The sequence below is a fragment of the Phodopus roborovskii genome, unplaced genomic scaffold (genome assembly GCF_943737965.1).
Source record: "Phodopus roborovskii unplaced genomic scaffold, PHOROB, whole genome shotgun sequence".
Lineage (NCBI taxonomy): Eukaryota > Metazoa > Chordata > Mammalia > Rodentia > Cricetidae > Phodopus > Phodopus roborovskii.
In genome coordinates this window covers 32419858-32442438 of record NW_026126418.1, presented here as the reverse complement: position 1 = coordinate 32442438, position 22581 = coordinate 32419858, and the positions used below count along the sequence as shown (strand labels likewise).

Genomic DNA, 22581 nt, shown 5'->3' with positions numbered 1-22581 from the left:
ATTCCCCCACATCTTAAAGTCAGATGGGTGCTGTAGGACTCACCTATCTTCTCTGCAGCATCGTGTATTGCATATGTGGGAATAAGCACACGGAGATGGGGGCTGGCTCAGTTAAGGTTTGTAGCCCAGCCTGATGGAAGAGGTAATGTGACTCCGTTTTGCTAGGGAAAGCATTGACTTAGTTCATCATCCCAAGAATCCTTGTAGTCTGTGGTTATCCTGATGGTCCAAGATGGAAAGAGCTCTTTGCTTTTGGGATGGGAGAGAAGAGTTCAAGGTGGACATTGTAATGTGGACCTCTCTAGCTATGTGAGAAGAATTTCTGGAGTGTGGCCCAAGAACTTTTATTATTTACATCAAGGAGGTAGATTCCTGAATATTCCCTCATGTTTACTGTCAGGGGTGTCTCTTACTAAAGGAAGATGGCCTATCAGCACCTCATACTAGCCTGGTTAGTCATCCTGCTTGTAAGGCTGAAGCAGACCTTACAGACACATCCATTCTTGTCTCACTGATGCAGGATCCCCACTCCTTTCCCCCACCTCCTGTTGAACACTCAGGGATGTGTCACTCACTGCTAAGAGGGCAGAATAGTTTCTTGTGAGGCTTTACTAGTCACCAGCAATTGTGTAATTTGTACCCACAGATAATTTTTTTTACCTCTCCAGTCAGCAAAGCATAATACAGGTCTTGGCTCATTTTAATATCCCCGTGTCTATCTTAATCTTTCATCTTCCTTCAGTTGGCCCGGTTCTGACCTGCATATTGATCCTTGTTAAGAAGTGTTCCTTCCAGGTAGCCAGTCTGAGGTTGCAACCTTGTTTGTTAGAAGCCAGGCTGGTTGGGTATTTCCTATTTGACAGGGACAGTTCTGGAGTAGAGACTATATAGCAAATCCCCAGGATGAGTTGGAGGCTGACTTAGAAGGTAGGCTTTTTACCGAGATGAGTACCACCCCTGAGCACCTGTGCGTTCTTCTGAGCCCCACAGAAATGCCCTCTCCATGTTCTTCTTCACTCAATGATAGCTCCATCTCCTTTCTCTTTCCACAAGAGCCCCCCTCCCCAGTGATCCAGGACCCGTATGTACTTACCTTGTTTCCTAGTTGGGCTTTATTTGAGCACAGATTCATTTCACACAGCATCTCTCCACTGACCACTTCCTGGTTCTCATTTATTTTATTTCTGCTAACAGCATTTCTGGCAAGGAAGCATGCCATGGGAGTTGATTTTCATTTATTGGAATATTAATGGATGAATCAGAATGTTTCATTTAACTAGCTTGTTTTGCTTTAACCTTTGCTCCAGCTGAAGAGTCGTGTTACTTATATGGTAAAAGCACAGATAGGGAGGGGAATGTCTGTTCTCTTTTGGACTCTAGTGTAAAGTTGTGTTTTCTCAGATGCCATTCTGGAAGAAGTCCTGTTTCCTAGATCCTACCTATTTTATGTGAGGGGTTTGTTTCTGAAAGCAGTTCACTTCTAGTTAGTTTTGTTCATAGACCTCAGTTTGCAGCTTTTATCATTAATGATTTTCTTTTTTAAATAAGGACACAGAGCAGTCTGTTCATGGATTGCCTCTTTAAATCTCTGGCCCTCCCTGACATTATGAAGAGATAGATAAACCAAAGATTTCCCCATTCTTTAGAAAAGATATGCCCTTAAAAGAATACAGGACAATAATTCCAAACAGTGTTGTAAAGCACATGATGATAAATGGTTTTGATACATTTACTTACTGAACTGTATGAAGAAACACACAACAGAGCAAGGTTGGTTAGAGGCTAAAGGCTACTTTTGAGAAATCATCTTTAACTTTAAAAATTTATTTATTGTGTGTGCATGTGTATGTTTGCATGTGTGAAATGCATGGAGGTCAGAGGACAACTTGTGGAAGTCTTCTTCTATCATGTAGGTTCCTACGTTCAAACTCAGGCTTGCTAGCAAGTGCTCTTACATGCTGAGCCATCTTGCTGACCCCCAAACCTTTTCTTCTTCTCTACCTCTCCTTCCTTTCTTCCTTTGTATGTGTGGCACAGTATATGTACATGTGTATGTGTGCACATACATGGACAAATGTACGCAGAGGCCAGAGGAAGATGTTGGGTGTCTTCTACCTCTCTCTACCTTATTTTTGGAGACCAAAAGTCTCTCACTGAAAGTGAATCTTGCCATTTTGGCTAGACTGCCTGGCTAGCAAGCTCCCAGAATCCACATGTCTCTGCCCCAACCCCCAGTATTGGGATTACAGGCATGCATTACCAGTAGGTGCCAGGAATTTGAACCCAGATCCTTTTGCTTGCATAGCAAGTAATCTTATCTACTGAGCTCTCTCTTCAGCCTTAGAAATCTCTTTAAAAGTTTATTTTGATCATGATGACACAGATTAGTTTTTCTTTTTATGTTGTGCCAGAAATAAACGTATAACTATTTTTTTTTAAGAAAGACAAAAGGAAAGTATAACTTAGGATGGAAAAAGAGGAAATATGTACATTATAAATGAGTCCATATCTATATATGTATATTTAAGTATATATAAGTATATATATTATATACATGTGTATATTATATATATGTGTATATATATATATATATATATATATTCTTGCTAGTAAGATAACTCAGAGAAATGCCAGACTTCATTTGCAAAGTTAATTAAAAAATATTTTCATTATGATGTGGAGGTATTTGATAAAGCAGATTATAGTTTTCTGGAATTAGGTGCCTGTGTGATATGAGTGGATAAGATCAGAAGAAGACTACAGAAAGAGAGTGCTGTAATTGAATAAATATATTCTACAAATACTAGTATCTAAGAAAAAATATCTTCTAGTAACTTAAGTAGGATTCATCTCTATGGGAAAAGTTGTAATTATAGCTAGGCATGTTGTTGCACACCTTTAACTTCAGCTTGGGAAGCTGAGGCAGGGGGAATCACAAGTTCAAGGTCAGTCTGGACAACATGGCAAGGTCTTGCCTGCAATATAAATAATAACCCTTGGTAGTAGGATAGATTTTTGCACAGAGACCCAACTTCCAAGTGGAGAGAATACAAAAGGGCGAGAAGAAATTAAGACACATAGGTACAGGTGAAAAAGGCTTAGAAACCCATGGACCATTTATTAATACTGTGTAGCAGAAGTGATTGAATTAAAATAGAATGCAGTTCTGAAAATGGGAAGGGGAAAAATGCCTGATTATGAAGGCTGAAAGAATGGATGCATCAAAGCTTATGACAAAGCCACTATTTCCACCTCTTGTGTATAGATTCCTTGGCAGGCATGCTCCAGGCCCTTCTACACTGTCTCTGCTTCCCCATGAAGAGCGTGGGGGAAGCCCGTGGGGGGAAGCCCATGGGAAGCCTGCTTTGCAGAGGCACGGTCCATCGCCTGAGCTCAGGCAGCTTGTATGTGGGATCTGTGGGGTCTGCGGCTCGCCCTGGCTTTGCACTCGCTGTGATGCTCATCTGTGCTTTAGAAGTGATGTCCCCAGTGCCATCAGGGTTATCAAACGGAAGTGACTTCAAAACCCTTATTTGTGAGGGTTAGAAATATCATCATTGGAGGAAAAATGATTGTTTCAAGAGAGGTGGAGGCAGAATTCAACTCAGGCCCATATGATTTTAAAATTTTGCTTTTCAAATGTTAGATGTTCAAGTGGTCTTTTTTTTTAAATTTTTATCTTAAATCTGTGATAAAATTAAAGTAGGGCGTGTAGACAGATGACTGACTTGAGACTGATACCAATTCGAAAAATCAAGGAGAAAAATAAAGACCTATGAGTTAAGTCCTGACCCAGCCCCCTTTTTGAGAGGATGGGAAACAAAACAAAAGATAGTGCTCCATTTAAGATTTTTCTACCTTCAGATCGTTCTGCTGGTATAATTAACTAAACGATGCTATAAATACTTGCATTGATTTACTTAATATTGAAAGTTATTTTTGTATGTTTAATTTGGGGACCTTTTTTAAATCACAAAGTTTTGGCTCAAGTAAGCAGATGGCTGGATTTAACCAACTTGCTATCATTTTCAAATCTGTGACCCCTTATTACGGTTTGATTTTAGGGATATTCCTATTCTGAGTCCACCTGCAGCGCTGTGTGATTGCCTGTATTATGTAACAGGCAGTCTTCAGACATGGTGAAAACTGGTAGCTTTTGTCAGTAAATGGGTATAGATGGGCTCCCTGTCTAATAGATAGCTCCACTGGTCTAGACAGTAGAGATATTTCTGAAAAAGTAGAGTATAATTTGATCAGGTCTTCATGCAATAATTTGATCAGCATCTTCCCCAACATGCTCTGAGTTTGGCTAACGGCAGCTCATATTTCATTCTTCTCCTCATAAATCGATCTTCTTTGAATAGCGACTTAAAATAAAAGGGGGAGCAATATACATGTGTAGCCTGACAGATATGCATACATGTGCACATACATATGTGTGTGTGTGTGTGTGTGTGTGTACACATATATATGTATGTATATGGGGGTAGAAAGCTAAACCAAATTTTTCAACTGAAGGATATGATGCCTTGCTGAGCTCACTGTAGTTAAAACCTGAACTAAGATACTCGAAAATTGTTAATCTCTTAAAAAATCAGAAGGGACTTTATTTTTTACAATCTCAATAAAACATACAAGTAGCTGCATAGCTCATTCATATAGAGCCAATATCTAGACAGAAGGGTGTATTACAGTGTGAGTAACTGATGTAGAAGAATGTGCCATGTTGCCTCTCAGGGGTGGCGATCTTAGCCAAGGGTCCTGCCCAATGGGCTCAAGTTAGTCTTTATTGATCTCATCCTTTGTTTTGGAAAGTGTTTCTCCACCCCTCCTCTACTCAAACCCAGAGGCACCCAGTACTGGCGGCCTAGCTTCCCCAAGAAGCTGGTGGCAGCTCTTCAAACAGGATTAGATTTAGATTCCTCTGCAGGCACTGTGAAAATGGCAGGTCTGTGTTCCCTTAGTTTGATTGAAATCTGTGCAGCTCCAGGAATTATAATGGGAAAATTAACTGAAAACCATTAATTCAACAGATAATTTAGAATAGAAAAAGTACCGACTGCATGTTTGGTTTTGTGTGAGTGAAAATGCAGGTATAGATAGAAATGAATTTGGGCTTTATGAAGTTTACATTGTGGTGGGAATTTGATGGGGAAGATGAATAGAGAGAAAGAATGCAATTTTTCACATGGGCTTCAAAACCGTGGTTGGGGACAGGCTTGCTAGGTAGAGATGGGTATTTGAAGCAGAGGTGTTGCCTGCACCCAGCATGGAGATGTGACAGAGGTCAGCAGATAAGGGGACTGCAAGCAGTGTGTCATGCATGTATGAGAAATAAGACATGAAATAAAAGGGCTCAAGTGGTAAAGGAACATGAGACAATTGAGATTCAAAGACAAGAGTTAAAGATTGGAGCTGAGTGTCCTACCAATGAGTGGAGAAAAAATCGTCTCCAAGGACAGCCTAGTAAAAAGCAGAATTCTACAAATTAAAAAAAAAAAAAAAGATCCTAAAAGCTTTTAGAGACATTTGTGAAAAGGGTTAGAAATCACAGTAGCATCAGCCTGTTCCATAGCTGCATTTGAAATGAAAAGAGGTGCTTGGTGGCTAAGAGCATTTGTTGTTCTTTCAGAGGATGTGGGTTCAATTCCCGGCACCGTCATGGAAGCTGACAACTGCCTGTAACTAATTCCAGAGGATCTGATGCATTTTCTCTGAACACTGCAGGCACCAGGCATGTACATGGTGCACATACATACATGCAAGCCAAGTACCCACACACATACGATATAAAAAACATATTTGAGGGGAAAAATAAATCAGATGAGAGGGCTGGAGAGGTGGCTCATTGGTTAAGAGTATTTGCTGCTCTTGAAGAGGATGCGGGTTCAGTTCCCGGCACCCACATGATGGCTCACAACCACCTATGACACCATTTTCTGTGAGATCTGATGCCCTTTCAGCTTCTTTGCAGCCCACACACACATGTAGGCAAAACGTTCACATTCATAAAGTGAGTGGATAAGTTATTTTTTTTTAAATGGGAAGAAAATGAAATAATACTTTCACAATTACATAAAGGATAGTATCCTTCCTAGAACAACAGACAGCTTGCTAGTGGGGACTCAAAAAGCACAATTCTGTGCCCTCTACTCAGAGAGCCAGTGGGAGATGTGTGTTGTCATGGTGTAGAAGTAAACCAAGAAAGAGGAACTGAAGGTCCAGGGGCAGGGTTTTCCCTCTGAGGGTAAAGGAGAAGACGGTCCTTGAATGGCACAGGAGATGAAATCCCAGTTACAGTGTGGCCTGGGAAGCAGCCATTCCAGCCACACTGAATCAAGAGGAGTGTTTAGAAAGAATGTCTCCGTGAGAAACAGCATCTTCCTTGCTCCAGGATAACAGAGAATGAACGAAGGAAGAAGAACCTGCTCTGTGAGTGTGTGTGTTTGTGTATTTATTTTCTTGGGAGTTTTGCAGTTCCTGGGAGAATTTGATGAGTTGGATAAATTTATCAGTAGTATGAAAAGCAAACAATAGAAGACAAAAACAGGGCAACTAATAACTCCAGGAGAAACACAAAGTTATCCGAGTAAAATACAATAGCTGCATGGCGGTGCTGTGAATAATATTGACTTTGCAAGACTGCTATAAACCATGAATATTGACTTAGCCAAATGTTGAGGTTGTAAACAGAGAAGAGCAGCGTGGCAGCTGAACGTACGGAGGTCGAGGGTGGTGTGTGAGAACTGAATCCCTCACAGGGAATTCTTAGTAACCAGATCTACAATGGGAAACGTTAAGAAGCCACAGTGTTTAAACACATCACTTAGAAATGTGATAAATAAGAGGATGCTCAAAGGGGCCGATAGGAGTCACTTTCTCAGCAGTGAGAGTCGAGTGGGGAACAGGGGGGCTGTGGGATGGCACGGTCTTATAAGACTTGCAGCCCAATTTCAATTCTTATATTGGATAAAATTAATTATAAAAAGAGACCTGTCCTCTGCTGTCCCATGGAGATCTAGCTTATAGTAGTTGTAAGAGCCTTTTGCTTTGCACACACTATCTGCGTTGGTCTGGCACATTCTCCTATGTTTTCTATAAGCCTTCTTTCCTCCTTCCTAAGTATGAGCCGTAGTGAGTCTGTATGGAAAATCACTGAATTGAAAGTAGCAATAGACAGTGTCTGTGCTCCTCACAGCCGTCCTCCTCCCTGTGTTTTTGTGTTGACTCAGTCTTCTAAACATCAGAAGGCTCTAAACATTGGAGGATAAACAAATTGCTTCGTTTTTCTTTCCTGCCTTCTCCCCAATGTGGCGCAGAGTTGGACTTCTTGTAAGAAATCAACATTTTTTCACTGAGCTGATGTTCCTAAAATGGGATGGCTAAGCCAGCTGCACACTGAGAGCTCTGAGCTGCCAGTGGGTGTCTTTCAGGAAAGCCCCACGTTGTAAATGCAGAGATTGAATTTACAGTGGTGCAGACTGCTTCCTTCGACCTTTTATTTTGGAAGGGAAAAAAAAAATCCAGACTTCATAGAAAATGGCCAGGGTGGTAAAATGCCCACCATCTTTCTGATTTTTATCTCTTGATTCTGTCACATTTCTTGCTCCCTCTTACACACATGTGTCCCCTTCCTCTTCCCTTCCCTCACATATTTTGGAGCTGGTGTTAGATCATCTTTTTTTTTTTTTTTTTTTTTTTTTTTTTTGAGACAGGGTTTCTCTTTATAGCTTTGTAGACAGGCTGGCCTGGAATTCACAGACATCCACCTGCCTCTGCCTCCCAAGTGCTGGGATCAAAGGCATGTGCTACCACCACCCAGCTTGTCAGAATCATCTTAAAGTAAGTTTCAGGCATCATATTTCAGTATGCCTAGATGTTTATAGGGGATGAATGTAGAGTGACGACCACACATTGCATTTCATCATAGATGTCGTTATGTTTTTTTGTTTTTGTTTTCTCGAGACAGGGTTTCTCTGTGGCTTTGGAGCCTGTCCTGGAACTTGCTCTGTAGACCAGGCTGGCCTTGAACTCACAGAGATCCACCTGCCTCTGCCTCCTGAGCGCTGGGATTAAAGGCATGCACCACCAATGCCCGGCTGCCGTTACATTTTTATATAGATGGCTTCCTTTTTATTTGTTAAGACTTTCGTGATGGCAACCATTAGGAGTATAAGCTGATTGTTTTATAGAATGTCCTGGACTATAGGTTCACTTTTTGGCTCCATGCTTATAGTATTCTGGTTTACACTTACAGAAAGGATATATATATATATATATATATATATATATATATATATATATATATATATATATGTTCTTTTATCCACTGCCTGTAGCTTTTTATGCTTGCTCAAAAGCTTACTCCGGCTTTTGTGTGTTTTGGGTTTTGTTTTTCCTGGTAATTTATGGTTTGGCATAGAGAATTAGGAATGGACACATACCTGGAGCAGAGTAAGAACCCTTCAATCACAGAGGATCTCACTGCAGCAGTCTCTGGGAGGGGTCATTGGTTCCTCTGGAGACAAGCATAATATTTTTTTTAACATCTTTGGCAATATTCTTTGGGTGACTTAATATATTGTAATCATGGACAGCGTCTCTTAGACAATTGGTTCTGCTGTGGTATACAGTCTAGTGAGACATGTTTGGCTTACTCGGCCAGCTTTTCTTTCACTCCTAAGTGAAATCTTGTTTGGAGTCTAAACACTGGATGCATGTTTACTCTGCAGTGTTTTGGCTGTGCCGATGCTAGGGTGCTCAGAGGTTTGGCCGTGTCTGTTTCCTGTGAAGCAAGGGCAACATGGAGGGATGGCATGCCGTGCATGCCAGAAGAGCTATGCAAGCTTACTGTTGAAAGCATGGTTTCTGTGTGTCAGGCCTTCCTGGTAGGAGACCTGGTGACACAGTAGCCGTTAGGCAGAGCTCCCCAGGATGTGTAGGAAGTGCTGTGACAGGTTTTGTTGGGGGGAAATCTGAGCCATCCCCAAGCCCGGACAAGCTGCTGTTGAATTTTGCAAAGGCTGCCAGGGTGAGCATTTTCATTCCGATGTGTTTGTCTTGCTCTTCTTCTTTCTGAAGTCATCGTGGTCTTTCTGGAAGTTTCCCAGGGCTTGTTATGAATCTCTGTGGCAGGACTCTAATTTATTTGTGATTCAGCGTTGCTCTTCTTTCTCTCTGCAGATTTTGTGGACGTTTACTACTTTGTCATTATGAGATGTCGTCTCTCGGTACCTCCTTTGTGCAAATTAAGTTTGACGACTTGCAGTTTTTTGAAAACTGCGGCGGAGGAAGTTTTGGGAGTGTTTATCGAGCCAAATGGATATCACAGGACAAGGAGGTGGCTGTAAAGAAGTTACTCAAAATAGAGAAGGAGGTAAGTGAGATCTACCGCTACCAGAGGCGGTCACAGCAGTTCTTATATAAGCCTTTCTTCAGCCTGGAGTTAGAGGATCACAGAGCTGGAAGGGATCTGGCAGGCCCTTTGGGGCTGGTCCATGAGGCTCTTTCCCAATTTCCATTCTGGGAACCCCATAAATAGAAAATATTGCAGTGTGTGTTGTGTGCTTTAGGATCGAGTTCTACTTGGGGTCATCTGAAGCTAGAGGATTTCTTTCCATGGTATAAAAGAGCCGGTGTTCTCTGTGCTGGCTGTTCTACAGAGACAGGGTTTGAGCAGTTCACTTCTTCTCCAGGGCAGCCAAAAGGGGGCAGTATAGAGTAACAGGTAACATTTTCTTTGCGTACTATTTTCACCCCTTGTGTGGGGGTGGTCCCTAGTTATTAAAAAAAAAAAAAAAGAAAGAAAGAAAGAAAGAAAGAAAGAAAGACTGAAAAGGAAAAAAGAGTAAAAGAGTATTATTACTTTTTTTTTTTTTTTTTTTTTTTTTGCTTAAATCGAGCAATGCTGGCTTCTTAGGTTTCACCTCTATGGCTCAGGGTGATGTGTTTTGTGAAATAAAGAGTTAGGTGCTTGATGGAGTTGCCTTTCCTTGTAAAATCAGAATAAGGTCTTGCCTTTTAGAGTCTGGAACTTGTGTTGGATGTAGATAAGCCCTGAATTCTTAGAGTCTTCATCTTCCTTAGGAATGTGACACGTACACACACACACACACACACACACACACACACACACACACACACACACACACACTTACCACTACAGTCAGTTTGGTACCTCAAGAATGAAATAATTTGTATTATTCTCTTTAAATAATGCTCTTTAAAGTACTTTTTAGAGTTTTAAATGTCCTTTTAACTGATCCTAGGGACACACAAAAACAATGTGTTAATAATGTTCAGAATGTGTATACATTGTATGATTAAGCCATTGTATCTGTTGCCTGTGTGTAAACATTTTATGGTGTAAACATTCAGATGTTTCCCTTTGGCTTTTTGAAATATACAGTATATTACCATTATCTGTAGTTGTCCTGCCAGTAGCTTATTTTGGCCATTATTTGTGCGTGCGCGCGCGCGTGTGTGTGTGTGTGTGTGTGTGTGTGTGTGTGTGTGTGTGTGTCCAGTTTTCACTAAGTACTGTTTCTTTCCTGTAAGTATGCTTTCTTCCCCCTAAGTGATCTTATTGTTATCCTTGACTGCTGCCAGTGAACCATCATGACTGATTAGAGATGTGAATCCAGTGTGAGCTTTGCAGGTGTTCCCCCCACCCCGCACTCAGCAGTATTCTGGGGGGGGGGGAGCTCTTCAGCCAGCTCTCTCATAGTTGAAATGAGGACAGTGTACTGAGGGCCTCTGTCACAGGCTGTCTGCAGGTTTTACAACAAAGCAGAAGGGTGCTAAGTAAAGATCAGTTCTTGCATTGGAACCATTTCTGATACTGGGCCCTTTGAGCTAGTTAAGTTTGTATTATTGCCCCATTTTATAGATTGGGAAGTAAAGCATTGAGAAATGTAACAGCCACTCCAGTAGGAGCAGGTAGAATTCAGAAGGGCAGGCTTCCTGCTCTTCAGGTTTTTACTCTGAGACTTCCAGAAAACAAGCCAATCCTGTCCACTTACATAAGAATGCTAAGTGGTAGGTTGTGGGACTTTGATACAGTGAGCCTCTGATATGGTTATTGGATGAGGCAGGAAGCTGATTCTGAAAGGAAGCATTAGTTGTAGCACACTTGCTTTCTACCTGTCCAGCATGTGTGCATACATTGTCCCATTTTTACAGTTGGAGAGGCTAAGAAAATGACACAGGAAGTCACAGGATGAAAATAAGAGTTGGAAGCTGTCAAATCCTGCTTTTCTCTTACAAGAGTATATAACTCATCAACTTGTGAAGAAGAAAAAGCAGAAACTGCCCTTCCGATTGGGGGCCTGTTGTGTCAGAGATGGTCAGAGATGGTCATTACTCATCTCCTTGCAAGGCAACCCCACTGCTAAATTCACAGAGTGACGTGGGAGTCTGATGGAGCCAGGCGGTTAGAGGGAAGTATGCATCCCTGTGGACTTGGGTTTTATAGATGTGTGTTGGCTACTGGCTAGGCACTTTTTATGTGATAAGATAAAGGTGATGAACTCTAGCACCTCACCCCCTTTTATGCACTCAATCCTGTGTTTCCAGGTCATTATTTTTCCAGAGTTTTAGGAGGAACAGACCACTTAATAAAGCACCTGTAACCCCCTTCACAGGACAGGAGAATTGCCTGATATTTGACAAATGTATGTTTTGTGAATTTAGTCAAATGTGGAGGATGTACTTGACAATATTTTTTTTATTTTTCTTTTTTGGTGTTTCAAGACAAGCGCTGCCGTTCTGGAACTCACTTTGTAGACCAGGCTGGCTTCAAACTCATAGAGATCTGCCTGCCTCTGCCTTCCAAGTGCTGGGATTAAATGCTTGCACTACCACCACCCAGCAAATTATTTATATACTTATTTCTTGTGCATTAGTATTTTTGCTGCTATGTATTTTTGCTGGGAATTGAACCTGGGTCCTCTGGAAGAGCAGCCAGTGCTTTTAACCACTGAACTCCTGCCAAATTCTTAAACTGGATTGTTTGCTTGCGCTTCATCTGTGATGTCTAGTGTAGTTAAGTACATGTTACCTTCCTACTGAAAAGAAAAAAAAATTACCCTTACTTAAAATATTTTTAAAAACTATTTAAAGCAAACACTAAAAAAAGTCACAAGACTGTGATGACCTCTATAAACAGCACTTACATCTACCATTAGTGACATTTTATAGCATCTGTCTTTTCTCTATATTTATGCTATTGCTTATATGTAGTTATAATTATTTTTTTCTGGCTGTGAGATGCTATATGTGTTCATTCAGAGTATTTTAGCATCTCCTAAAAATCCAGTGAACAAAGTCAGGAAATTGAGTGACCATATTACTTTATTGAACAGTCTACCTTCAGATTTTGCTATTTGTCCCAAAAGACTTTTATGAGACGGTTTTCCAACCCAGGATGCACTCCAGGATGACAGATGGCATCTAGCTGATGCATCTGTTTGGTCTGTTTTATTTGGGGACAGTTTCTCTCCTTTCTTTGCCTTTTAAGACTTGGACAGTTTTGAAAAGCAGAGAGCACTTGTTCTGCAGAATACCCCTTGTTTTGGACTTACCGATTTACCTTCATTTGCTTTATGTCCCCTTCATTTGGTTGTATGTCCTTGGTGCAATGCCATGGGTATATTGCTTGTCTTGGTTTGGGTGATGTTACTTTTGAATCTCTGGTTGTGAGTTCACTTAATTCCTCTGCATGAAAATGTGTATTTGTCTTTTGTAATCAGCTGTTGGGAGCTACTTTGAGGCTATGTAAATATCTTCCCTCAGCTTTGCATCCCTTGATGATCCTGTTTTAGGTAGAACATTACCATGATAGATAATTGTGCCAAGAGCAAAATTTCCCCCTCCTGAGCTTTTCTTCCCTATTCCTCTTTCTGCCCTCCTTTACATACTGGACAGTTGCTTTAGTTATTTATAGATGATTTCATATTTCAAAGTGACACAATCCACAATCCATTCCAGTTAGGCATTTTTGTGGTTAAATCAGGCCCATTTGGCAAGTAAAGGCTTCTTCAGGCTGGCTTCTGTGTCTTTTGACATTCACTGTGGTTTTTGTCAATTTTCTCACTTACTGACACAAAAAGGTAGCCCAGTTTCTCTTAGCTCCTGTCCTACTGCTGGGGTAGCCTCTTTGAGGAGGTCCTAGTCAGCATCCCTGACTTAGATTAGCATTTAGGAATCAAAGTGGAGGAATAGTAGAGGTGCCTATTTTAGAGCCTTTGAAAAAGAGCCTTAGTAGAAACGAAAGTGGCAGCTTTCATTTATGAGGGGGGTATTTAAGTTTGGACGCAGGCCTCTGTGTAGACAGGTTCTGTAACATGCTCCTTCTGGAGGAGGGTATAGAAAAAGCGAGCACGTGAAAGCAGGCCTCAATGGTTCCTTCCTGAGTAGGAAGTTAAGTCCGTCAGGGGTGTGGAGAATAGTGGTTTTTGTCAGGTGGGCGAAGGTGAAGACTCGGAGACAGCACAGTGCTGCCTGTACAGTGACATCACGTGCCATTCGGAAAATGCTGAGTGTATTGGAAGTGAAGTGGGGAAGACAGTTTATAAAACATGTATGTGCTTAGTGTCTGTGTGCTGCTTTTATTTTTCTTGAATGTCTGTGGTTTTCTATGATTTCACGTTTCCCTTTAATATTTTATTATGAAAAGTTTCCAACATGAAGTTTATTTCACAGTGAACAGCCATATATATTACATATAGAATAGATAATTAACAAAAATACTTCATCACATGTATGGCGAACTCTCTGCCTCCTCACTCATCGCTCTGTCCGATGCATTTTACCCCAGCAACCAGCATCCATATCCTTCACCTTAAATAAGTCACAGTGTGTATTACTGTTCCAGCTCAGTTGTAGTTACAGTTTTATTTTCTTCTGTGGCAGAAATACATGTCACTAAGTTTTTAGAAATGTGCATTGACTCTGACATATATTTACGTTTCTAATCAGAAAAACACAATTTAAAAAGTGCAGTTTTGACAATCTGCAATCTGCTGCAATATCTCGGGAATTTAAAGTGAACTGAGCATCGTACACTGTTAGTGGATCATAAAACGCTTAATTTTCCAGGCTCAGTGCTCGTCTCTGAAATGTGGAGCATTTTCTTTCATGTTGCTGTACTATAGCAGTCTCCAGACCTCAGGACTCAGTTGTTTACATTTTTTTTTTAAACAGATGCACTTACAGTGCACTGTTTTCTTTCTGTTTGAAAATGTTTACACTGGTGGGGGGGATACCATCTTAAAAATATGTGCCAGAAGTAAGGAGAGCAGCTGTTAGTGTGTCTTCTTTGTACTTGCTGGTTAACTTGGGTGAAACTGAACTGCTCAGGCAGAATTCAGCAAGGGGTGGAAGTGCCAGGGAAAGCCATTGTGACCACGGTGTCTTATTTACAGCCATTGGTCTAGAGAATCATCCTGCATGAGGAAGAGGTCAACATTCTCACAGTGTGAACCTTTAAAAGGGATTAAACAGGACGGCTTAGATTCGATGATGCTTTGACACAGTCATGTCTGCACATGACTTTGTCCCTGTCTAGTACAGATGGCAACCTGTAAGCTTTTGTGTAAGTTGCTTGATGCTGTTCCCGATACCCTGGGCTCACAGCTTAAGGGAGGAAGTTGTGAGGAGGACCTGTACCCGTGGCTTTGGTCCATACTGGTCCATACTGATCCATGGCAACCTGGTGGGATAGGGCAGCTCACAGTGAAGGAATGAAGGATTGAGGAGGGTGGAGGGAGAGGAGCAGGGAGGAAGGAGAGAGAGAGAAGGGGAGAAAGGAGGTAGAGGGAGATGTTCATTGAGAGTATGTCTGTGTTTGCTGGCTTTCCTCTTCTCTGTTTTAGCACAGCTTATAGAATGGTACCACATTCCGGGTGGTGCCTCCTCCCCAGTTAACCTCTGGAAATGAAATAACTCTGTCCTTCCTTCCTTCCTTCCTTCTTTCCTTCCTTCCTTCCTTCCTTCCTTCCTTCTTTCCTTCCTTCCTTCCTTCCTCCCTCCCTCCCTCCCTCCCTCCCTCCCTCCCTTCCTTCCTTCCATAACTTTGTTCTTTGCTAATTCCCTAGGCATGCCTCAAGCCAGTCAAGATGGCATTAGCTATTACTGCTTTTATGTTCCATTGAAATCTGTGGATACTTAACAATGTTGACACACCACTGTTAAATGTTAGGAATGAAGGAAACATTTTCCCTCTAAACTGAAAGAAGACAGACTCCTCAAGAAGGAATTAAGGGGGCCTTTTCTTCTTTGCATTGGTTTATGCCACTCCCTCCATTTAAGGAAAAACTTAATCCTACCAAGTTTTAGTAATGTTGAAAACCATTTAAAAGCTGATCCACATTATACATATTTATAAGTAGAGGACCTCTGAGAGTCAACTGGTCATAACAATGGGAGCTATTAGTAACTCGTATGTAGAGAGAAGTTACCTGTATGAATTAGAAAGTGAAATATTGGAACTGACATAAAACTCAGAAAGATACAAATAAAAGCTTTGTTATGGCTTTGTTATGCCTAGTAGATCAGTGTGATGGTGTTTACGATTGGGAAAGACAGTTAAATATCATCGCTTATTAGCCCAAAGTGGGCCTGGCTTCTTGTCTGTGCAATTCTGTAGCATTTTCATTAATGAGTTCTCTATTTTTAATTGTAGGATTGCTATCTTAATATTTTCTCTGTCCCTGAACATGACAAAGAGTAGTTCACATTCTTTGTAAGTCCTTTCAGTACTTAAATGCTGATAGGTCCAGCAGTATTAAAACATCAATACTACAGATACCTGACAATGCCACTGAATTTTGGCACAACTTCCTTGCTGATCTCGTGTTGAGAACTTGTCACTTAGTATTATCAGGCTGTTGCTTTTGGGCTCCCCTTAAATTCTCCCTATGCAGACAATGGCTATGCCCAGGTCTTGCTGGGCAATCGGTGGAGCATAGAGGACTTCAGGCAGACATAAAAACAGACAAAACAAAGCCCTAGGGCCATACCCTGCCCGGCTCCTTACCCCTGGTGCTCCCCTGACTCCCCAGCTCCTCACCCCTGGTGCTCCCCTGACTCCCCAGCTCCTCACCCCTGGTGCTCCCCTGACTCCTCAGCTCCTCACCCCTGGTGCTCCCCTGATTCCCCAGCTCCTCACCCCTGGTGCATCCCTGACTTCTCAGCTCCTCACCCCCAGTGCTCCCCTGACTCCTCAGCTCCTCACCCCTGGTGCATCCCTGACTTCTCAGCTCCTCACCCCTGGTGCTCCCCTGACTCCTCAGCTCCTCACCCCTGGTGCATCCCTGACTTCTCAGCTCCTCACCCCTGGTGCTCCCCTGACTCCTCAGCTCCTCACCCCTGGTGCTCCCCTGACTTCCCAGCTCCTCACCCCTGGTGCATCCCTGACTTCTCAGCTCCTCACCCCTGGTGCTCCCCTGACTCCTCAGCTCCTCACCCCCGGTGCTCCCCTGACTCCTCAGCTCCTCACCCGTGGTGCATCCCTGACTTCTCAGCTCCTCACCCCGGTGCTCCCCTGACTTCTCAGCTCCTCACCCCCGGTGCTCCCCTGACTCCTCAGCTCCTCACCCCTGGTGCATCCCTGACTTCTCAGCTCCTCACCCCTGGTGCTCCCCTGACTCCCCAGCTCCTCACCCCTGGTGCTCCCCTGACTTCTCAGCTCCTCACCCCCCGTGCTCCCCTGACTCCTCAGCTCCTCACCCCTGGTGCTCCCCTGATTCCCCAGCTCCTCACCCCTGGTACTCCCCTGACTTCCCAGCTCCTCACCCCTGGTACATCCCTGACTTCTCAGCTCCTCACCCCCGGTGCTCCCCTGACTCCTCAGCTCCTCACCCCTGGTGCTCCCCTGATTCCCCAGCTCCTCACCCCTGGTGCTCCCCTGATTCCCCAGCTCCTCACCCCTGGTACATCCCTGACTTCTCAGCTCCTCACCCCTGGTACTCCCCTGACTCCTCAGCTCCTCACCCCTGGTGCTCCCCTGATTCCCCAGCTCCTCATCCCTGGTGCTCCCCTGATTCCCCAGCTCCTCACCCCTGGTGCTCCCCTGACTCCTCAGCTCCTCACTCCCGGTGCTCCCCTGACTCCTCAGCTCCTCACCCCCGGTGCTCCCCTGATTCCTCAGCTGTGCTTGTTATCTGCTCCCAGCCTGTCAGTTAGTCTGTCTAGCTTTCTCACTTCTGTAACCCTGGCCATGCTCTTTCCTTTGCCTGTAATTCCATTGTCTTCTCTACCTGGGCAGGCCCTACTAATTTTTCAGATTTAATTTCTTTTTTTCATGAACATTCCCAGTCCCATAATAATTTTCTCTTTCTTCTGTTATACCATTTAACATCCAAACCCCTAATTTGACATAGGCTTAGGACTGCCCTGTGATGGTAGCATTCCTGCAAGGAATGCTCACTTAACTTTCCATATTCTCATGCCGTGGCTTCTCAGCTGAAAAGTGGGGCTAATTTTAGGACCCGGATCACAGGGCTGTTTCAGAGGATTAAATGAGATAATGATATCAAATGTGCGGAAGAGCACTGGACACAAGGGAAGACCTGGGTGACGTCAGCCGTCTGTTTCTCTTTGGCCGCACTTCAAAGTGAGAATAGCAGGAGGAGTCATCTTTCAGGAAGATTTTAACAAATTCATACCCAGGATCTTACCTTGGGCAGGAAGCAGATACACTATTTACAACCAACAGGAAAGAGAGCCTTGGCAAGGCCCAGTTAATTGTGTGTGGGCAAGCACGTGGGTGGTGCGATGGGTGGTGTTAACTGTCAACGTGATGGAAGTTAGACTCTCCTGGCAGATGGGCTGCTGGACAGACATATCTGGGGGGTTATCTTGATCACATCAACTGAGGTAGGAAGACCTACCCACTGTGGATGGCACCATTTCTTAGGCACGGCATCTTGAACTATAGAGATGTACATGGAATTACACTTAATTCTATGTAGGTGTATGTAGAATTACACATTTATAGTTCTGACTGTGGACATGATGTCTTAAGCTCCTGCCACTCTGACTGCTCTGCCATGGTGAGCTGTAACCTGTACCTGTGAACTAAACAGGACCTTTGTCCCTTGAGTCGTTTGTCAAGGTGTTTTATCACAGCCACAGAACAAGAAGAGATGAGACAGAGACTGTGCCCAGCATCCTAGCTGCACACTCTCAGGAGGCTGCAGCTGTCTCTTCAGCTGATGCTGTCACCATCTACACCATCATCAGTGTACCAAGCACAATGCCACAATTCCTGCTCTGTTTCTTCATAGTCACTTTACAGAGTTGTCCTCTCTATTTAACACGTCAGACGTTAGGGGAGGCTAAGGAAGCTGGCCAAGCCACCTAGCCAATACATGCAGCAGCCCTTGTGTGGGTTTCCTTTGCTAAGCTTCACATTGCTGGCCCCATGCATTGCTCACTGTAAACTCTGAAACGTGTTCTGACATGCGGCTTCATGTTGCAGTGGATTTCCCGCTCACCGTGTTCATCTTAAAGAGGGGTCTTATGTCGCTGTACCTGCATGTCCTTCACCTGTTCTGCTTTCAGCTGTGACGACAGTAGAGCACATCGGTCTTTACTGGGTCACTGTGAATTCCGTAACAGGCTCGCATTCAGCTACACAGTTACCAGACTCTTGGTTATGACTTTGCCTTAGCCTCTTAAGTTTTATGCCTTTTAGACTGATGTGCCATTTCTGCTCAAGGACTTTTCATACACTTTCTAGTGTTGTACTTTAACTACATTGTACATGTGAAAAATCATCGCTTTGAATTAAAAATTAAGCAGCTTAAAAATAATGAAGAGTTTTATTGATAATTGATATGGGCATCTTCCAGAAGCACAAACGGAATAGCATCTCCCACTCAGCTCTCTTCTGTGAGGCACTTCTGTTACCAGGAGCTTATAATCAAAGCCACTCTGAGGTGAACTGCCATAAAAGAGATAGAGAAAATTGGCCACATGTTGAACAAATATATGAGTTAAATGAGTGGTGACGCATTGCCAATTATGTCTGAAGATAACATGAAACTTAAGGGAGCAGTCAGTAAGGAAACACCACCAGACAGCCTTCCCCAGGACCAAGAAGACTTAGGGAGTACCCATGGCACTCTGAATGCGTCATCGAGAGCACCATAGAAGTGCTTTATTTGCTAGCAAAAGCACTTTATATTGCTACTTATTCTTTTAACAAATCCTCCTTTTTTTTTTTTTAAATTCCAAATTTACTGTATGTGGAGACTACTTTGATCTATCATGGAAGGAACATGATTGCAACTGTCATATCAGTTTCTCATTATGGTATTATTGATCTTGGTATATTGAGCAATAAACATTTCAGTTAGTTAATATTTATTCTTCAGCCGTGCTCTAAACATCATGGCGAAATCAAACCATTTAATGTATCCCCGTAAAAATGTTATGTCCAGGCTAACTGATTTTATGTAAAGTCAGGCTCTTGCTACAGAAGAAAAATGGCGTGCGCCACGACTCCAGTGTCGGAGAACACCAAAGCTGAATAAAGAACAATTAGACAACTGAAAAAGGCTAGGAGAGAGAGAAATACCCACGAACATCTGCAGAAGCTACAGAAAGCTCTATGAGCATGTCATCATAGGGATGATCAGTCAGTGTTATGGCTCAGAGGCTGAAGGGCACCTGCTACCAAAACTGACCTATCCCAAACCCACATGTGGAAGGAGAGAACAGATGTGCCCACCCTCTGACTTCACATTCCCACCATGGTGCAAGTGCTTGTTCTCTCTCTCTCTCTCTGCCTCTCTCTCTCTCTCTCTCTCTCTCTCTCTCTCTCTCTCTCTCTCTCTCACTCAATAAATGAATATAACTTTAAAATATATAGGATTGCTTTCCAGTCTTCAAAAGTAGAATCCTCTCACTTAGATGTTAAAAGTGCCTGTAACTTGTCCTTGCCCTGTGTTGTAGGTGAGAAGTCACTCTCATTGTGGTAAGCATCAAGGCCACATTACCAACTGTTTCCTACTGATGTCTACTCCTCGGCAGGACATCCAGTTGCATTTTTAACATGGCCATCAATGTTGTATGTGGTGTGAGCTGCATGCTTTTAGAGTGTTTTAATTCCCAGAAAGTTCTTCCTAATGGAACTTCCAGAACTGGCACTGGCCCATGCCTTTGTGGCCACATAGAGGTCTTTCAGATGTCAGTTTCCTGAGCGCAGGACCTGTGTCTTCTTCATCACTCTCTTCTGGACTACACAGAGTGCCCTGCCCACTGTAACACAGGCAGTCGGTGCGTGCATGATTGAGTGTAGTCATGCATGCAGGAGCCTCAGCTCAGCCTTGTCCAGTGTAATTTATGGGAACGTTGCGCTAGTTCTCAGTCTATAACTAAGGATCCGGCTTGCTACTCAGTCTCCCCCATGGCCTTGCCCTTCCCACATCTGGTTGATTTTTTTTTTCTTAGTTTTTAATAAATTACTTTGTCTTTGAGTAAAAGGCTGTTCTGTTGCCAGGAGGATGTTCATGGTTCTTTATCTTTTTGAGTGACTCCAGCATGTGCTTTCTTAACCCCATTCACATCAGATGTTCAATGTTTCATGGTGGGAACCATGGTAGTGTCCCAGTGACATGAACCGGACGGGATCTTAATGTCTTGAGAATATGGTTTCTTTCCTTGGTATGGTCCTTCAGGAAAATGGTGCTTGATAAAATTAGCGGCTGTGGCTAAGCCACCCTGACAAGAGTGGAAATGTGTGGTGAGCATTTGTGCAGTTTTTGTCAAGGAGGAAGGAGACTGTAGAGCTGTAGAGCCCTGCTAGAGGGACTGCACTCAGCAGTCAATGCACATGATCTGTTTAACTCACCACATTAACATTTTGTTTATAATTATTCATTTTGTGTATGTGTGTGAACATGTGAGAGGTCAGATGACCACTTTTGGGGTTCTGGAAATTGGACTCAGGTGGTCAGGCCCAGCCGCAGCTGCCTTTACCCACTGAGTCATCTCACTGGCAGGAGCTCAGTCCATTTCTAAAGCATGTAGGGCAGTGCGTCCTTGGGCAGGAACCGAATTGCTTCGGCTACTGGAATGTACAGTTGACTTTAGAAAATACACACTCGGCTGGACAGTGGTGGCACATGACTTTAATTCCAGCACTTGGGAGGCAGGCAGATGTCCATGAGTTCAAGGCCAGCTTGGTCTACAGATCGAGTGCCAGGAGAGGTTCCAAAGCTACACAGAGAAACCCTGTCTCAAAACTCCACCCTACCCCCCCAAAAAAAAGTGCTTATCCATTTTAATCATTGGATGTATGTTTTTAAATATGCTACAACCTTTTCTTAATACCTGGTACTGGGCATTTTTTTTTTTTTTTTTTTTTTTTTTTGAGATGGGGTTTCTCTGTGTAGCCCTACCTGTCCTGGAACTTGCTTTGGCCTCAAACTTACCGAGATCTGTCTACCTCTCAGTGCTGGGATTACAGGTTTGTGTCACCATCCCACCAGGAACAGTAATGAGAGAACGTGGCTATGAGTTAGGACTGAAATCAAGAAATGGCACAGGGCTTCTTGAGAATGGGGTACAGTGAAAGCTAGTGACTGATGCAGTCTGGTGGCAGAAGGCTCAGCTTTTAGGGAGGTGTGAGGGGCACATTTGAAGTGGTGTCACTGAGCCTGGCCCGGTGGAACACGTGCCAAGAGTCAGAGCAGCAGCCAGTGAGAGGCCCGCCTTGGGGACTACCTTCTATCTGAGGAGAGGAGGAGACTTGAAAAGAAGTCAGGTTATGTCGCTGATGATAGAGTTTGGGCTTGAAGTGGGAGGAAGATGGTCAGGTGGGAGATCAGGACCAGCTGGAAAACCTGTGGCCACAGAATGACTAATGGGCAGAGGGCCATGCTTGCCCATCATTGTTATGGTGATTACGCAAGCACGGAGAAGCAGGCACAGGAAGTTGACCCTGGGGCAGTCAGAGTGGATGGTGTGGGGTCAGCTTAGGGCAGGGTCGTGTTGGGGCTCTATGGCCTCAGGAACTGGACATGAGAAACCTGCCACAAGTGTAGGCACTGAAAAATCTCTCCAAAGACAAGATTTCCCTAACTCCAAATGCTGGGATTTGTGTGATCTGGGTTTTTAGCAACTCAGCAATAACTAAGAACAAGGTAACCATTGAGAAACTAGGGAATGTGAACCCAACAAAACCTTGTCTATATGTTCACAATGAGAACTTCCTCCATTGGCAAAGATAGACACATATTTATGAAAACTGAAGATTGATTTCCACTTGTGTATTTTAAAATGAGATAGACATTCTAAATAGTATCTTCCATCTTTTGTTGAAGACAGAGGCATTGGATTCCCAGGACGCTATGTGATGTGGTGTTTAAGAGCTCAGGCTCTGGCTTCCTTCAGTCCATGGAGACTCAAATCCCAGTTCTCCGGCTTGTTTGGCATGTAGACAAGTTAGGCAAGCCTTAGTTTTCTCTGCTATAAAATTCAGGTAATAATGGGGTTGGCTTCATAAAGATGCTGAGGGGACCAGATGAAGTAGTCCGTGTGGGTACATGCACGTAGTTCCTGGCACCTAGTCAA

At 43.3% G+C, this 22581-nt stretch overlaps 1 protein-coding gene across 3 annotated transcripts in view; it reads left to right on the top strand.

Moving 5' to 3' along the window:
* Map3k20 (mitogen-activated protein kinase kinase kinase 20) overlaps positions 1-22581 on the top strand; it is a 152461-nt gene that overhangs the window by 3235 nt on the left and 126645 nt on the right. For 2 of the 3 annotated variants that reach the window (XM_051184475.1, XM_051184477.1), the window contains exon 2: positions 9184-9376. In XM_051184475.1, coding sequence (XP_051040432.1) covers positions 9218-9376 — 159 coding nt within the window. In that variant the 5' untranslated portion in view covers positions 9184-9217. Of the gene's footprint in view, positions 1-8783; positions 9032-9183; positions 9377-22581 lie in introns of those variants that run through there. The other variant, XM_051184476.1, reaches the window with a different exon arrangement.